We start from the raw sequence: 14729 nt of genomic DNA, 5'->3' as shown, positions 1-14729 counted from the left end.
CATTACTTCTATGTGTGTTCTTTCAGAGTGTTGATGACTTAAGAGAGGTTTTGGAGTAGAGGCTCTAATCTAGATTATTCTTGGTCTATACATGTTTGGAAAAGTCGGTTTGATTGGATGGGCTATGCACACACACACTCCAAAAGTGAAGCTAGTGAAATCTCTTTAATATGATGAATAGTATCTCAACTCAAAATTGAAAGTTTATTTGTATGATATAATGATAAAGCAGACTAACATTTGCTGCAGGAATTTTCAGGAAACCTTTGACTTTTATGGGTAGAGTCACTGCAAACCCTCACAAGAGTAAACTCGTCCACTAGGGTGACTTAGGGGTTCAAAGACTTGCTGCACATGGGAAGTGCAGTCGTGTAGCCTACGAAAGTGGCTTATATTTTAGTTTTAATTTTTCACTTTTAGTAGACATGGGTGCTTTGTGGATTGCTAGGGACTAGCAAGATTTAAGTTGGGGGGTGTGATAACGCCTTAAAATGTATACTTGTTATATATTTATATGGGCGTTATCTCCTTATTATTATGCTTAATTTGTATAATTAAGCCGTGATTTGCATTAGTCCCCATTATTTATCTTTACATAATTTCTTGAATAAAATGCTATTCATTGTGTGTAATTTTCTACTTTCTTAGGAAATTATATGAGAAAGATGAGTTTACAGGAATTTGTGAGAGAATGGAGGCCAAACTAGAATTAAAGTGGAACTAAAGGACCATGCTTAAATGTCTAAGAAGGTGCAGCTGGAGTGCTTGGATTGTCTACCATGATTGGAAGCTTCAAATAAGGAAAGAAATCAAAGAAGCAGAATCTGAAAAGGAAAAATCTGATTTGAGCACTGATCATTATTTTGGGCGTATCTCTCTTCTCAAAAATCCAATTGACACAAGGCTAAATAGGTTGGAACCGTGACTTAAATATCTACAACTTTCCAGTTTTGAGTTTTTCGAAATTCTCAATTTTTGAAGGCTGAAATTAATTCACAAGTTACCGCTGTAAACCTGGACGAAAATTAAAATAGTAAATGTTTTATTTTTTTTGGACACTTAGACATTAGGGTTTTGAAGGGAGGCTGGTAGAACGAATTTTGGAGAGAAAGAGTTGTATTTTTCTTTCTCTAATGGCAGCCTAAACTCTTTGCTAGGGCTAGGGGTTATGTTTCTTCTATACGGTATGAATATTCAATGTGATTCTTTCTAGGATTTTATCTACAACATATTTGATTGTTCAATTAGATTTCTTTTAATGTATTAGTTCTTCCATGCTTTCAATAAGTTCAATCATGTTTTTCTTATTGTTTAGATGAATTTCTAATAGTTTCAAATAGAAATAAGGATTTAAAGTGAATGGGTTTTTCTAAAAACTTTTCTAACCGCATTATCAATCGAGGTTATCATGCATTCTTGAATTGTCTCTGTTCAACCGAATCATAAGTTTTTAGTTGTATAAGAACAATCAATTATGAAATAGATATTTTCCTAAATCACAAAGAATCTCATATCGATATAGGGAAACACCCTGATGCCCTAGTATTTACATTATTGATTTAAATAAGTTTTTATTATTATTTTTGTTAACAATCACCAAGCAAAAGTATTTTTCTTCTTTACTCAAATTGTTATTTAATTATATTGTCTTTGAATTTACCCTGCTCCTTGTGGTTCGACCTCGGTACTCTGAGAATTATATTGCTACGATCTCCTGCACTTGGGAGTGAGCAAGCAGTTTCTACCTTTTGGTTATGTACTCTATTTAAACCCCCTTCTTTCTTCCCCCCTTTCTCTCTTAGATGCTTTGTATTAGGTATATTATGTCGTGTACCATTCGTCCTTATCTCTAAAGCATGGCGAACCCTGTTTATTTTCCTGAACTTATATTTTGGGCCGTGCACTAGGGATGTAGGCATTTACTTTTCTGCACTGTGTGCTTGCATTGTGCATGATGTATGTATATGTATACTTGCTCCCTCTTCCGGTGTAATTGTCACAGTCCGTGTCACCTAAGGCAAGCGATGCCTAATTTCTGCTGCGAAAGTAAGGTGACTTGCCGGTTTAATCCTTTAAATTATTCATCATATATTTATGAAATCCAATTTCATAAATATATGATGAATAATTTAAAGGATTAAACCGGGTACTCAAGGATTTAGATGTAGTAATCTTCAAAGTGGCAGTTAACATACATGATTTTGTATTACTACGAATATTTTATGAAGGGGTTGAATGTATAATAAAGTCTTGGGATATAGTTTATTAATAATGTTTAGATTGCAATTATATCTATATAGTGGTATTAAATATAATTAATGGTAATTTTGGGCTTGTCAAGAGTTGACAGAAAAGTCCAAAACCCATTGGAGCTAGTGTTTTATTTGTTCCCTTTTGGTCACACTTCAAGCCACATACTAAAGTCCAATTGGAATGGCCCAAAAGACTAGTCTAATTAGATAATCAGTTATAAGGAGAGAAACATACAGAGTTTTATAAAAGAATGAAATGATGAGTATGTGAGTGTAAGCCACTCTCTAATTCTCCCTTGAACATATACATAACTGATTAAGAGACTACACTTCTTGGGCACAAGTGGAATTGGAGTGAAGATTAAAACTATTCACAAGTACTTCTAATCTTTGGTTTTGAATTTCACCTCACCAATGTACACTCTCTTGTTTTTAAATTTTGAAGTTTATATAGTATATGTTATTAATTGTAAATGAAGTAGATCTGTTTATTTTTTGTTGCGTATATTTTGTATGTGATACAAACTATGTTTTTCCAACAATTGGTAGACTAAGTTGATTAATATGCTAACAAAATTGGAGATGCTGTGAACTTCTATTTTGCTTCTTCTTTTTTCTTTACTGAAAGGTAGATATATATTTCGCTTCTTTTTCTTTTAATTTCCTTGTTGAAGCACAATTCATCAAAACCTTTGATATATTTCAGAACTCGAACTAGAACCTCTCAAATGATAATAAAGTTTAAATAAAGAAATAAGATCCAAAATCAAAATAAAGACCTAGTTAGCAAATGGTAAAAAACGAAATAGGTCTAAAACATTTCAATATGAGGCAATTTTCAAATTAACTCCACCAAACGACTAATATAATCCATGCTATATATGTTAAAAAGTTGACAACCCCCATTTAGGGTTGTGTAGACATAGTCATAGTTAACAGCAACAACAAATGTTAGGATTTCCTTTGATCAATTTGATTCTCACTGTGCTTCACTGCTGCCTGGTATGATGGAAACCAAGGAGAACATATTAATAAACCATCAATAGCTTTGTGTGACAACTTTGAAAAATATGCAATTAGACAAATAAGAAGACATGTCAGAATTACCAGTCTCGCGTCTTGCCACAAACATGCGTAAATGAGGGTCCACATGCAAACCCATTGATTCGTACATTTGATCGTAAACCGAATTCTTAAGAGACCTAGGTCTGTATGTAGATTTTTCGTCAAATTTTGTGATAATGATAGTAGTAATGATTCTAGAAAAAAAAGTTCATCTCTAAATTGTTTTAAAAGAAAATTCCTCCGATTTATTATGTAACAGTTGATAAAATAATTCAGGTGAACGTGTGGTTACATAGCCTATAGCCTATTTAATTCGTTAATAATTTTATAAATCATCAGTTAATGGATTGGAGTAGGTTCTTTTAAATCAATTGAAAAACTGTCCTTGTAAAAGTTTTGAACTTGTCTACAATGATGTGAACTACCTTGAGATTGAGCCTGAGGCATTAGGAATTCCAAAGTTCTGGCCTTGAGGGCCTTGACCTGGTGAAATCCAATTAGGTAGCTGAAGATTGGACATTGGTGGATTGTTCTCTTGCCAAGCCATTTTCATCTACACTCATTAAAGTTGACCAAGTTAAGTATGTAGAAAAATTTTGCGAAAATAATCATTTAGAATAATAGGACACTTGGTAACAATAATGGAAACGGTGCCACCACAATAATGCAATACCCTAACATTCCTCTTCCATGGCTCTTCCACTCCATTTTGGCTAGTAGTCATAGCACTTCCCTGCATTCTTTTCTGAAAAGGATTTCCAAAACAAACTCAGTTTGGTTTGAAGAAATAGAAGTGATGGAAAAGAAGCTTTGGGTTTACAGACACATTCCAAGATACACAAATGTTCGTGCAGTTTGTTTATACGAGTTATATATATATATATATATATATATATGGTTAAAATTCATAAATAAATTTCATCTACTTAAAAAACAAAAATAGCTTTTTAGTACGAACAAAACTACAAACAATCTGTTTTCCATGAAAAGGAAAAAATATGTTCGCCACATAAAAATAATAATATTTCATTTTTAAGAATTTTTTATTAATATTATTCTATTTCTCTCCTTTTCTTTATGAAAATAGATCATACCCTACTGTAATCAGCAGAAGAGCTTTCTATATGAGAAGGATGTGACAATCCAATACTATAATTAAGACCCGTTCCCTTTAAATAAATAAATAAAAATACCCAAAAACAAAACTTTAGAACAGTAAGAAGTAAATGAAACTTAAACTTAAAAAAATACTAGAAGATAATACACATATATACTTGCTGAATTGGAATGTTTGGGATTTGAATTTGACTGGAAGAGCCTCCAGTTGGAAAAAAACTGCTTGATCCTGTAGCCTGATCAGTCAATAATCCTTGGAATTGAATTTCTCGTGACCTATAAATTTGATAATTAAATAGAAAGATGTAATCAGCAATAATATCTATATATATGAATTATGTATGGTAATTGAAAGGATCAATAATAAACCGACGTATTAAATTTCCTATACCCTATTGTAGTTGATGTCTCAGGCATAGTGATTTGGTTTTGGGGATGCCAATTAGCCCATTGTGTCGTCCTGAATTGTGATCCGCCACTTCCACTTTCTAGTAGTAGTGGTGTCTATAAGTAAACAAGGATTAAGGTATCATTTACATTTTTATGCAAATGTAGCAATAAATTAAAAAAGAAAAACGCTTGATGTAAAAAGAGAGTCATTAAATTTTACATCGTAAAATTCCAAAAACACAAATTTTGTCACAATTGAATTTTCTTTTTCTTTTTCTTTTTTACAGCTTGTTAAAGTAATTAATTGTGAATAGTGAAAAAGGAAAACGTGATGATCCATATAAAAGTGATTATCCAGTGGATTACTTTATAAGTTGTTGAAAAAAGTTAATAGTATAAGTTTTGTTGGTAAAGTTATTAATTAAACAAAACAATGCTCACCGATACTTGAGATTGTGGCTGTTGGATCTGGGGTAACTGCATTCTAGAGGAAGATTCCAAGCGAAACTCGGGCGGTAAGCTCGATGTGGGAAGTTGGTAGGTGTTAATACTTCCAAAATTTTTTGTTTGGTGGTTTATCGGAAATATTAAACCATGGAACACTATTCCACTTGTCCGAGACCTACAAATTTTCAATGTCAAATCTAATATGCTTCTCAAAAAAAAAAAAAAAAAACTGGTCATGAAATAAATTCAAACATACGGAACAAAATTCTCAACATGAAAGGCACTTTGGGAAGCAAGACCAAGTTGATTTCTAGGGATCAAACTCATGTCTCGCCCATGATTGAATGGTTGAAGTTGTGATGACTCTATCTGATAATAATTTACATAGGTTAGTTGTGAGAGAGAAAAATCAAATGTACATCCCATATCCTTATCTTTCACATTTAATTTGTAGAACTATATATATATATATATATATATATGAATTTTGAAGTTTATAATCTAGGATTCAAGCTGTGTGAATCATACTGTGGTGGGGTGGAAGGACTGTGTTGTTATGGCTGATGTAGAATTGGAGAGTACTGATCTTCCTGCTTCTTGCATGTGTGCTGTATTTGCAACGCCGAGTACTTCAAATGTTCCTTGTGGTCTAGTACAATCACAAAATTTAAGCCTTAAATAACATGGAGCGTGTCAAGGAAGCAAAATTCTGAATATATTATATAGTTTGTTGTCAATGACAGATATATATTATAAGCTGTACGTGTTGCATAAGTGGAAGTTTCGATATATATATATACACCTAATTCTTGTGTGAGAGACTAAAAATAGCTACGATTAATTCAATGCATGCATACACATCTAGTACTTGTATCAGTGCTAGAACACATATGTTTCTGTAATTAGCTTCATAAACAACAGAGGTAGAATCTCTTGTGAGAGACCCATACCTTTGGAGCAATGTTGTAGATTGAGCAATATTTTGTTCAGAATTCTCCTGGCTTTGTTGAGCTTCATTGCTTCCATCTGAGGAAGAAGAGGATGAATCTCTTGTTTTTTCATGCTCCTGCTTAACAAATCAAAGTTATCATTATGATTTTTTTCCAACTTAATAAGGAATTAACGTGTCCCTTATGATTTTATAAGTGATCTTACCAAGTCATTTGGTTGCTGAGCTGGATCAATATTCTCTCCGCGCATTTCCTTCCGAAAAATAAAAACAGGATAGGTAATAAATAAAATTTATGGAACTGTATAAGATGGTTACAGTTATTAATTTTTGAGTGAGAATTCATATATATATTTGGAGAGATGAAAAATAATTAAATAAAATTCAAGTTAAAGCATGTGGGTTTATAGTTTAGGTCGGAAAACAGTGAACAAAAATGTGTCTTGTGGTTGTCTTTGCTGAAGTGTGTTTCAGAGTCAATACAGATGCCTAGAGTTCTGCATATTAGATTCAAGTTTAAATCTTGTTCGACAGCTATTGGGTAGATCGAGATTTAATATTTTCGATCAATCAAGCCATTAATTCAGTCAATTGAAATGTGCCAGTCGGAATTGCAAATGCAGCTTGTTCAACCCATTAAGTTTTTTGTATATACATAATAATTAAAAAAAAAAAAAAAAACACCATTAAGGTTTTTAGGGTTTCGTACAACCAAGGCTAAACTTTAAAGCAAAAACCTAGAGAATGTGAAAAGGACCTTTGGAGAGTTACTTATTCTACATTTAGGGTTCCTGTGTCTCCTCTAAAAAAGCCTAAACCAGTGATTAATCTTGAAAAAAATTTAGATCCGGTGTTATAGTAGTGGATTGAAATTAGAACCTCTAGGTTTAAGGCACACCCCAAGTTTATATCATTTTATAAACTCCTAATTGTCATCAACAGTTCAAAAAAAAAAAAAAAATTGTCATCTCGGAATATATCTTTTTTCTGTTTTAAATTTTATAGTACAGTGGTTGGTCATGTTGTTAAAATAATACAAAAAATATGAAAATATATTTCACTTTATGAAGGTTGGAGGGAAAGCAGGGTCTACTCTGCCGTATGGTATAAGTAAGTAAGACAGTCACCTAAGACTCAAAATAAAGAAGGTATCCAAGTAAAAGAAGGCCCCTAAATTTTAACCATTCATTCATTGTAATAGTATTAATTAAACTCAAATATTAGACAATAAATAAACTAATATTTTTTTATTAAATGAAAAACAAGGAAAAAAATGGTATGTCCACAATATTTTTCACAAAACTTTAAAAACAAAATCTAAGCGGCAATTGTTAGTGCTTGTTATTGGTGGACAAAAAAGTAATTTTAGTGGTGGGTTCAAATTAAAACTAATAACAACTTAACGCTTAAAATTTGTTGTGAAAATATTATGGATTTAGCACTTCTAAAAAACAAAAGAGCAATACACAAAAATTTCGTAATAGTTGAGTTGGCAAACTTCTACTAATTCTCATCTAGGTCTATCACTAACATCGCTTTTTTAATAAATGTGAAAGATTTGGTCAAATTTTGTGTCTATAGATTTTCTCAAAAAAAAAAAAAAAAAAAAAAAATCTACGTTGTTCATATGTTAGTAATTTTGGATTTAAAACAAGAGAATAAGTTTAAGTAATTAATAATTAAATTTTCTTTAAATAAAAAATTCATAGTTAAATATATAAATGACATCAATTCAGTTTTTGCTTCAGGCTGTCAAATGCATCAAAATACCTTGGGGGAAAGGGTTATGAATAGAGCTATGATATATCTAAACCTCAACAAATGGGATATTGAATTAAATCATCTAGCCTCTATTATTGCCTTTAAAAAAAAATTAGTCTCAATTAGGAGATTACTAATTATTCCTGTACTTATTTTGTTTTCATTTATTTTTTTAATTGAGGGAAGAGAGGAAATTAGTAAGTTTTCAGGTAGGAAAATAGTAATTAATAAAATGGTAAAAATGTTAGGAATTCTCTACTTTGAAAAAAAAAAAAATAGAAACGAATTTTTCTCTTTAAAAAAATCCTACAATCAAAATGAAGTGTCAAAGAATAACAATTAAGCATTACCCCTCCATCGGCCGCATGTTTTAACTTGTCCCCAAGGACCCTCTCCCGAGCTTCAGCGTCTTCAATTGACATGATGAAATCTAAAATTGAGTCAAAGTTAATTGCTACAAAATTGTTAAAAAGTCAATCAAAACATAAATGTGTAGGATAAAAGAGCCAAGCTATGGCAATTAGACATTCAAATAAAAAGGGAGAATTATGATGACATAAATATGGCTAATATGTAAACCTCCCATATATTCATTCATAAATTCCCACTTCTTTGACAAATAATCTTTCACACCTTCCCCTCATTACTATCTTGTAATGCAGTAACATTTTTTGTAAATCAAAAATATTATGTTTAAACTGCTTCCCCCCACCTCCCGAAACTATTAATTGAAAAACCTTATCAAAATCAAATAGTTTCTCATGATAGGAAGCATGGTGCATTTATATTCGGTTTTGCAGGGTAGCTAGAACTTTATTCAAAGTTGTCATCATAATGAATTAAAACTTTGGAGAAGTTAAATTAATTCTATTCCGTGCAAAATGGCGTTGATTATCTTATAAACATAGGAAACAATCATCAATAATCTTCACTTAATTAAGTATGATTATTATAAGGCAAAACTACAGTGCAAGTCCCTAAAGTTTACCTGCTGAGCACAATTGGTCCCTAAAATTTTAAGTGAGCGCTATTGGTCCTTAAAGTTTTAAAAATAAGCATTATCAGTCCCTTTGTTAACTTCTGTTAGTTTTTTTTGCCTATGTGTCTAACAGAATAATAATATGCCTTTTTTTAATGACATGGTAACTGTTTTTAGTATTAAAAAATTACATGTCAGCAAACACACCACTCACCTCATGCCAAGTTCTCTCCTCAGACTGCCACTGCTTCAAGCCTGCCATAGTCTTCAGTGCCATTGCTAGATCTGGCCAATACTTTCATCTCCCTCCCCCTTGGGTCTCCACCCCAACCCATCCTCCTTGTCACCTACATCGGCAGTGTCTGGACCCAATCCCTACAACCCCAATTTTGCTTACTGCACATTTCTTGTTTGGCCCCAAAAATAAAAGCCAAAAACCCAATTATTTCCTATTCCTTCGAATCTTGTTCTACAACGTCTTTTAATATTGCTATTGTTCAATATACTAAACTAGCCACCATCAATTAGGAGCAAGACCAAGTTAGCCCAAAAAAAAAACAAAAAAAAATAGAGCAAGACCCACCTCTTCGTTTTGTGGTTTCGTGAGCTTAAATGTGTTCTCTTACAGACCCACCTCTTGGTTTCCACCATCTATTTCGTTACAACTAGGGTTATTGAAAAATGGGTTTTGTAATTCAAGCTGAGATCTTGGGCAAATTTTCGTCTAATGTTGCTTTGAGATTGGAATCTGGGTACCATTTGAAGAAATTATTGAGTTTGTTTGATGAGACTTATTAGAGATAATCCATATGAGGTCGCAGGAGGTGTCCACAACGAGGAGGAGCGCTTGGGGAGGTGAGCCAAGGAGGGGGACTAAGTGCTGGCCTAAGCCAGAGGTGGCGCCGGAGACAATGGCTGACCTGAGGGTGGTGTGTTTGCTGGCAAGGAATTTTTTAATACTGAAAACAGTTGCCATGTCTTTAAAAAAAGACATGTCATTGTTCCGTTTGACACATAAGCAAAAAACTAACAGAAGTTAACAAAGGGACCAATAATACTCATTTTTAAAACTTTAGAGACCAATAACACTCATTTAAAAGTTTAGGGACCAATTATGCTCAGCAAGTAAACTTTAGGGACTTACCATGTAGTTTCGCCTTATTATAAAGATGATATTTACAGATGTGGACCGATTCATCAACATAATGGAGACTAACAGACTGATAGTGAATCAAAAAAAGTAAAGTTACACGATCGGTGTTTACCTTTGAAGAGGACATTGTTACTTCCGAATTAGATTGGTGTTTTATTATTAACTTTTTGGGCAAATTACAATTTACCCACTTGTAATTTAAATGAAATTTAAGTTGTTTACCTGTGGTTTAAAATTTGACACTTTAACCACTTAAGATTAGCTCAGTTAAGGTTCCGTAACTCATCTCTGTTAATAACAAGGCTAAATATGTAATTCTTATTTTCAATAAGATCAAAAAGATGTTGGTAAAGATTTTTTTTTTTTGGTTGTTTCAAATGGTTTTCTTTTCTTGATTTTGCTCCACTAGAATTTCAAACGAGGAAAGAAAGAAGATGGAGAAGAACAAGAGTAACTATTTAAGTGGACAAGGATAAGAAGAGATATATATCCAGGCAATTCAAAAGTATGAGAAAATTTTACTATTTTAATTTTTTCATTGCTGTAATATTTTCTTTTCGGTAGTTTCCCAACACAATCTGATTAATAGTTTTTCATTCATTGTCATTTGTCAACGGTGGGGTTGTGACATTGTGCTATCCATGTACAACTGCGTGAACTTGCTATGTTTTTCAAGAAGTAATTATTCAACTATCTCAGCAATTGGTCTTTTTTCAGAGCAAGATGGTGTAATAGAATAGAGATGAGAAGATGGAACATGAATAGAGTGATTAAGGTCCATGTATGGTTGTGAGTTCTAGTTAACTCAACTAGTAAAGTCTCTAATGGTTGAATAAGAGATCTGGGATTCAGTTTCCACCTATATCAAAAGTTGATTGGTGTCTTAGTTTAATAATAAAAAGGTATCATTAAGAGTGGATGTTATAGGTTAAAACTCTCTTAAAAAAAAAAAAAAAAAAAAATCCATGCATGGTTAAAGGTAATGAACAGAATTTTAGACCTTTGACATGAACTTTGTAAGCTTTATAAATTTGACCAAATATGATTGGAATTTGGCAGGTATAGTTGATTCAGTAAGAATTGAAATGGTGTGTATCTCCTCTTGGTATCATTTTCTGCGGCTGTGTTTTATTTTAATTTTTCTCTCTTCATCTTACGGCTTCTTTGTTCGCAAAATACAGATGTGAGCCGAATTTTAGCTTCCACTTCTTGGTTTTAGTTTTAACCATGGGATACTCTTATATATGATGACCGAAAAATATAACTACAATCTGTATAGGGAACAGGTCGAATGAACCTTTTCTTCTTTATTACCAATTTTCTTTTCTTCTAAATCGTGTAAAATAGAAGAAAAGAAACCCACGATATTAAGAAAAGAAAATAAATTGAAACCAAAAAAATAAAAAATCTTTACCAACATATTTTTTATCTTATATTTTTATGTTTTTGGAGGAGGGAAATATAAAAGTGAAGCAAAATTACATATTTAGTCACGTTTTCAACGAAGGTGAATTATAGAACCTTAACTGAGCTAACATCAAGTGGGTAAGTTGTAATTTACCTTAATTTTGTTGATAATTTAATAGTTGGATATAAAGGATTTGAATCCTGAATTGGAAGCACCAGCAGGTAGGCTCCTAGTGTTTTATCATTAATAATTTAATACAAGGAGGGAAAAAAAAAAAAATACTGTATTGTGTTCTTGAACATTTTACAATGTGACCGAAAAAAGAAAAGAAAAGAAATAAATTATAGAAGAAAGCAAACGGAGGAATTTACACTAACTTGGCCTTGCCAAAAAGGGGAAAGGCAAAAATCAACTTATATGTAGATCTAGCCTACCACTAGCTAATCATTGATTATGGACCATCTTACTTTTTCCATAAATTATACAATTAGGATTTACGACTTTACCTTTTTTTTTTTTTTTTTTTTTTTTTTTTTTTTTTTTTTTTTTTTTTAAGCAGATGCATAATTAGGAGGGAAAAAAACTAGATATCTTTAAATTTGTTCAAATCTCTATCTAAATTCTATATGCTGACTATATATAAATATATAAAATCAATAATTATAATAAGGGATAAGAAATTTAAATCTTAAACATCTCTATTGAAATATGAAGATATGTCAATTGAGTTATGAGATTCTTAGTGCAATTATAATAATTAAAAAAAAAAAAAAATGTTCTTAGGTGTTTTATAGCACAACTATGGCGCATGGCTTGGTAACCTCGCTTTAAGATGGTCTAAACCATTAATTATATATTTGCATTTAGTAGCCAATGACAAACTTTTGGTCTTTTTTTTTTTTTGGTGAAAAGGACAAACATTTGGTCTTTAACGATATAGAGCTATTTCAATGCAATTTTATTTAGAAAAAGAAAAAGATAAAGAAGACAATATGATTTACCTATTGTCAGTTTTGAATCTTTTGATCTTTTTGACGTCCTTTTGCCCAACTTGCCTTGATGCCTATACCAGAGAGAGAGAGTGAGATTAAACAAATAAATTTGCAAATTACATAGATAATAAAACACATAAATTTAGCATAGATGGTTTTTAAAGGTGTTTTATATTAATCTCTAAAGGATAAAAAATGAGAGGAATATAATTATCATAAGCTAGTCAATCCGAGGGACTAGTCAAACACTCTAAGAGAACAAGATACTCTCATTTTTCAAAAAAAAATGTATCATACCTCCAGAAAAATTATATATATAAGAAGGCTTATGATACTTTCATGGTTAGAACTTAGAAGCAACTTCTAAGTTGTTAGTATTATGATTTATGTAAATTGAAGAAAGATAAATATTGTGTTTAACAAATGATCCCAGCATAATATAATTTTCTCTTTTACACTTTAGTCCTTTTTTTTGGAAGGATGCTAAATTAGATCAATTTATATATATATATATATATATATATTTATATATTTATATACATGATCAAAATTGTTTAAAAAATAAAAGAGAAAAGAATGCTATTTATAAGTTGTGAATATTTCCTACATTTAATATAACTAACTATAAGATAATTTTATAACTTGACCCACCCTCCCTTAAAAGTTAACATGATTTTTGAGTGGAGTTGTAGTATACTTTTGCATCAGAATCTCTTTTCCTCTCCCTTGTGTATGTGTGTGTGTTTGTTTCTAAAAAAAAAAGAATGAGCAATTGTCTCATACTGCTTAAGAGAGTGCGTTGTGTGTAGTATAACTTGTCCCACTTCACTTAAAAGTTATCATGACTTTTAAGTGGAGTTGTGGTGTGCCTTGTATTAGAACCTCTTTTCCTCTCCTTGTGTGTGTGTTCATTTCTCCAAAAAAAAAAAAAAACTATAAGATAATTTTATGAAATTTAATTGTTATGAAACAATTATAACCTTACTCAACTTTTGTTAAAAGTCACAAATTACCCTATTCAGTATTCTTTTGCTAATGAAAAAAAAAACCCTATTCATAGTATTCTTTTTTTTTGTTGGGGGGGGGGGGGGGGGGGGGAATTCATAGTATTCAAAAGTGTCATGTAGAATACAATGATATCTTGTGTTCATGAAATGTCCAACAGAAACTCAGTCACAGAAATCATCACAATTTGATTAAAATAGCATGCTATGAAACTTTCTAATGTAAGGAAGTTATATCCTAATCATTAGTCGAGCTATTCCACGCTCTATCCAGGAGATACCACTAAAATATGGTGTGATGGATCGAACATAAAACCCCTAAGTTTACATCATGTCTTATACCAATAAACCCATAACTCAAATACCTTAGGGAGTTATTACATGAAATTCTATTATCACCTAATTATGTACATAGATCACATTTAAAAAAAAAAAAAAAAAGAGAAAGAAAGGTATTCATGTATATATATGGGGCAACATCCAACAAGATTTATTTATTTTCCCAAGGAGATAAAATGCAACAAGAATTTAGACAAAGAAATAAGTTCAGCACCTCTGGGTTTGGCGTAAGGCTGGCAGTATCCAAAATCTCAAAAAGTAAAATAATCCGGATTTAACAGGTAACACCAGAAGGAAAGTTAGAAAGTACTTTGATTTAACACCAATCGGTGCCTCCCTCAAATTTGAAAACAAAAGTGCTAACGAAACATATTATTGTTTTTTATTTTTATATTTTTGTTGCTAGAAAGAAAACCTTGTCTTGTTTCTTCTAGTAATTCCAGAAATTGAGCTAAAATATCTTCAACCCTGCATGTAAGAAATAGAAAAAAGAAGAAGGAATTAAAGATGGAACCACAAAAATCATAAGATAATAAATTGGGAACGAGAAATACTTACAATTATTTCTCCTGTGAATTGAGACAAACTTTATTTTGTACCTTAAAAAATGGCAGAGAGAGAGAGAGAGAGAGAGCATTAACATCAAATAACATAGATTTCACATATACTTCGCCTTTATATTCCTAAACCATCCTATATGGAATGACAAAGATATCAAGTACATTGAGTAAATAAAAGTAAAGTCGTTGTAAAAGAAAAAAGAAAAAGAAAAAAAAAAAAATTACCCACGTAATTGCGTATTTTTTGGGGTCAAATTGAGTATCTATCCTCGAAAAAAAAAAAAAAAAAAGTTTGAAAAACGTGTACAAGAAGC

At 31.5% G+C, this 14729-nt stretch overlaps 1 protein-coding gene across 1 annotated transcript; it reads right to left on the bottom strand.

The window, feature by feature from the left end:
* Positions 1-3113: 3113 nt before the first annotated feature.
* LOC115959601 lies at positions 3114-14303 on the bottom strand. The gene is made up of 15 exons (XM_031078082.1): positions 14271-14303; positions 14070-14088; positions 12522-12583; positions 8331-8410; positions 6426-6473; positions 6221-6336; positions 5799-5919; positions 5527-5639; positions 5265-5445; positions 4825-4937; positions 4592-4709; positions 3991-4062; positions 3743-3870; positions 3360-3460; positions 3114-3251 (listed from the first exon to the last, which is right to left on the bottom strand). The coding sequence occupies exons 4-15, from the start codon at positions 8400-8402 to the stop codon at positions 3232-3234; spliced, it is 1203 nt and encodes a 400-aa protein (XP_030933942.1). The 5' UTR covers positions 8403-8410; positions 12522-12583; positions 14070-14088; positions 14271-14303; the 3' UTR covers positions 3114-3231.
* Between the last annotated feature and the right edge of the window lie 426 nt (positions 14304-14729).

This window comes from Quercus lobata, chromosome 1 (assembly GCF_001633185.2).
Source record: "Quercus lobata isolate SW786 chromosome 1, ValleyOak3.0 Primary Assembly, whole genome shotgun sequence".
Taxonomy (NCBI): Eukaryota; Viridiplantae; Streptophyta; class Magnoliopsida; order Fagales; family Fagaceae; genus Quercus; species Quercus lobata.
This window is presented reverse-complemented; position numbering and strand designations above follow the sequence as displayed.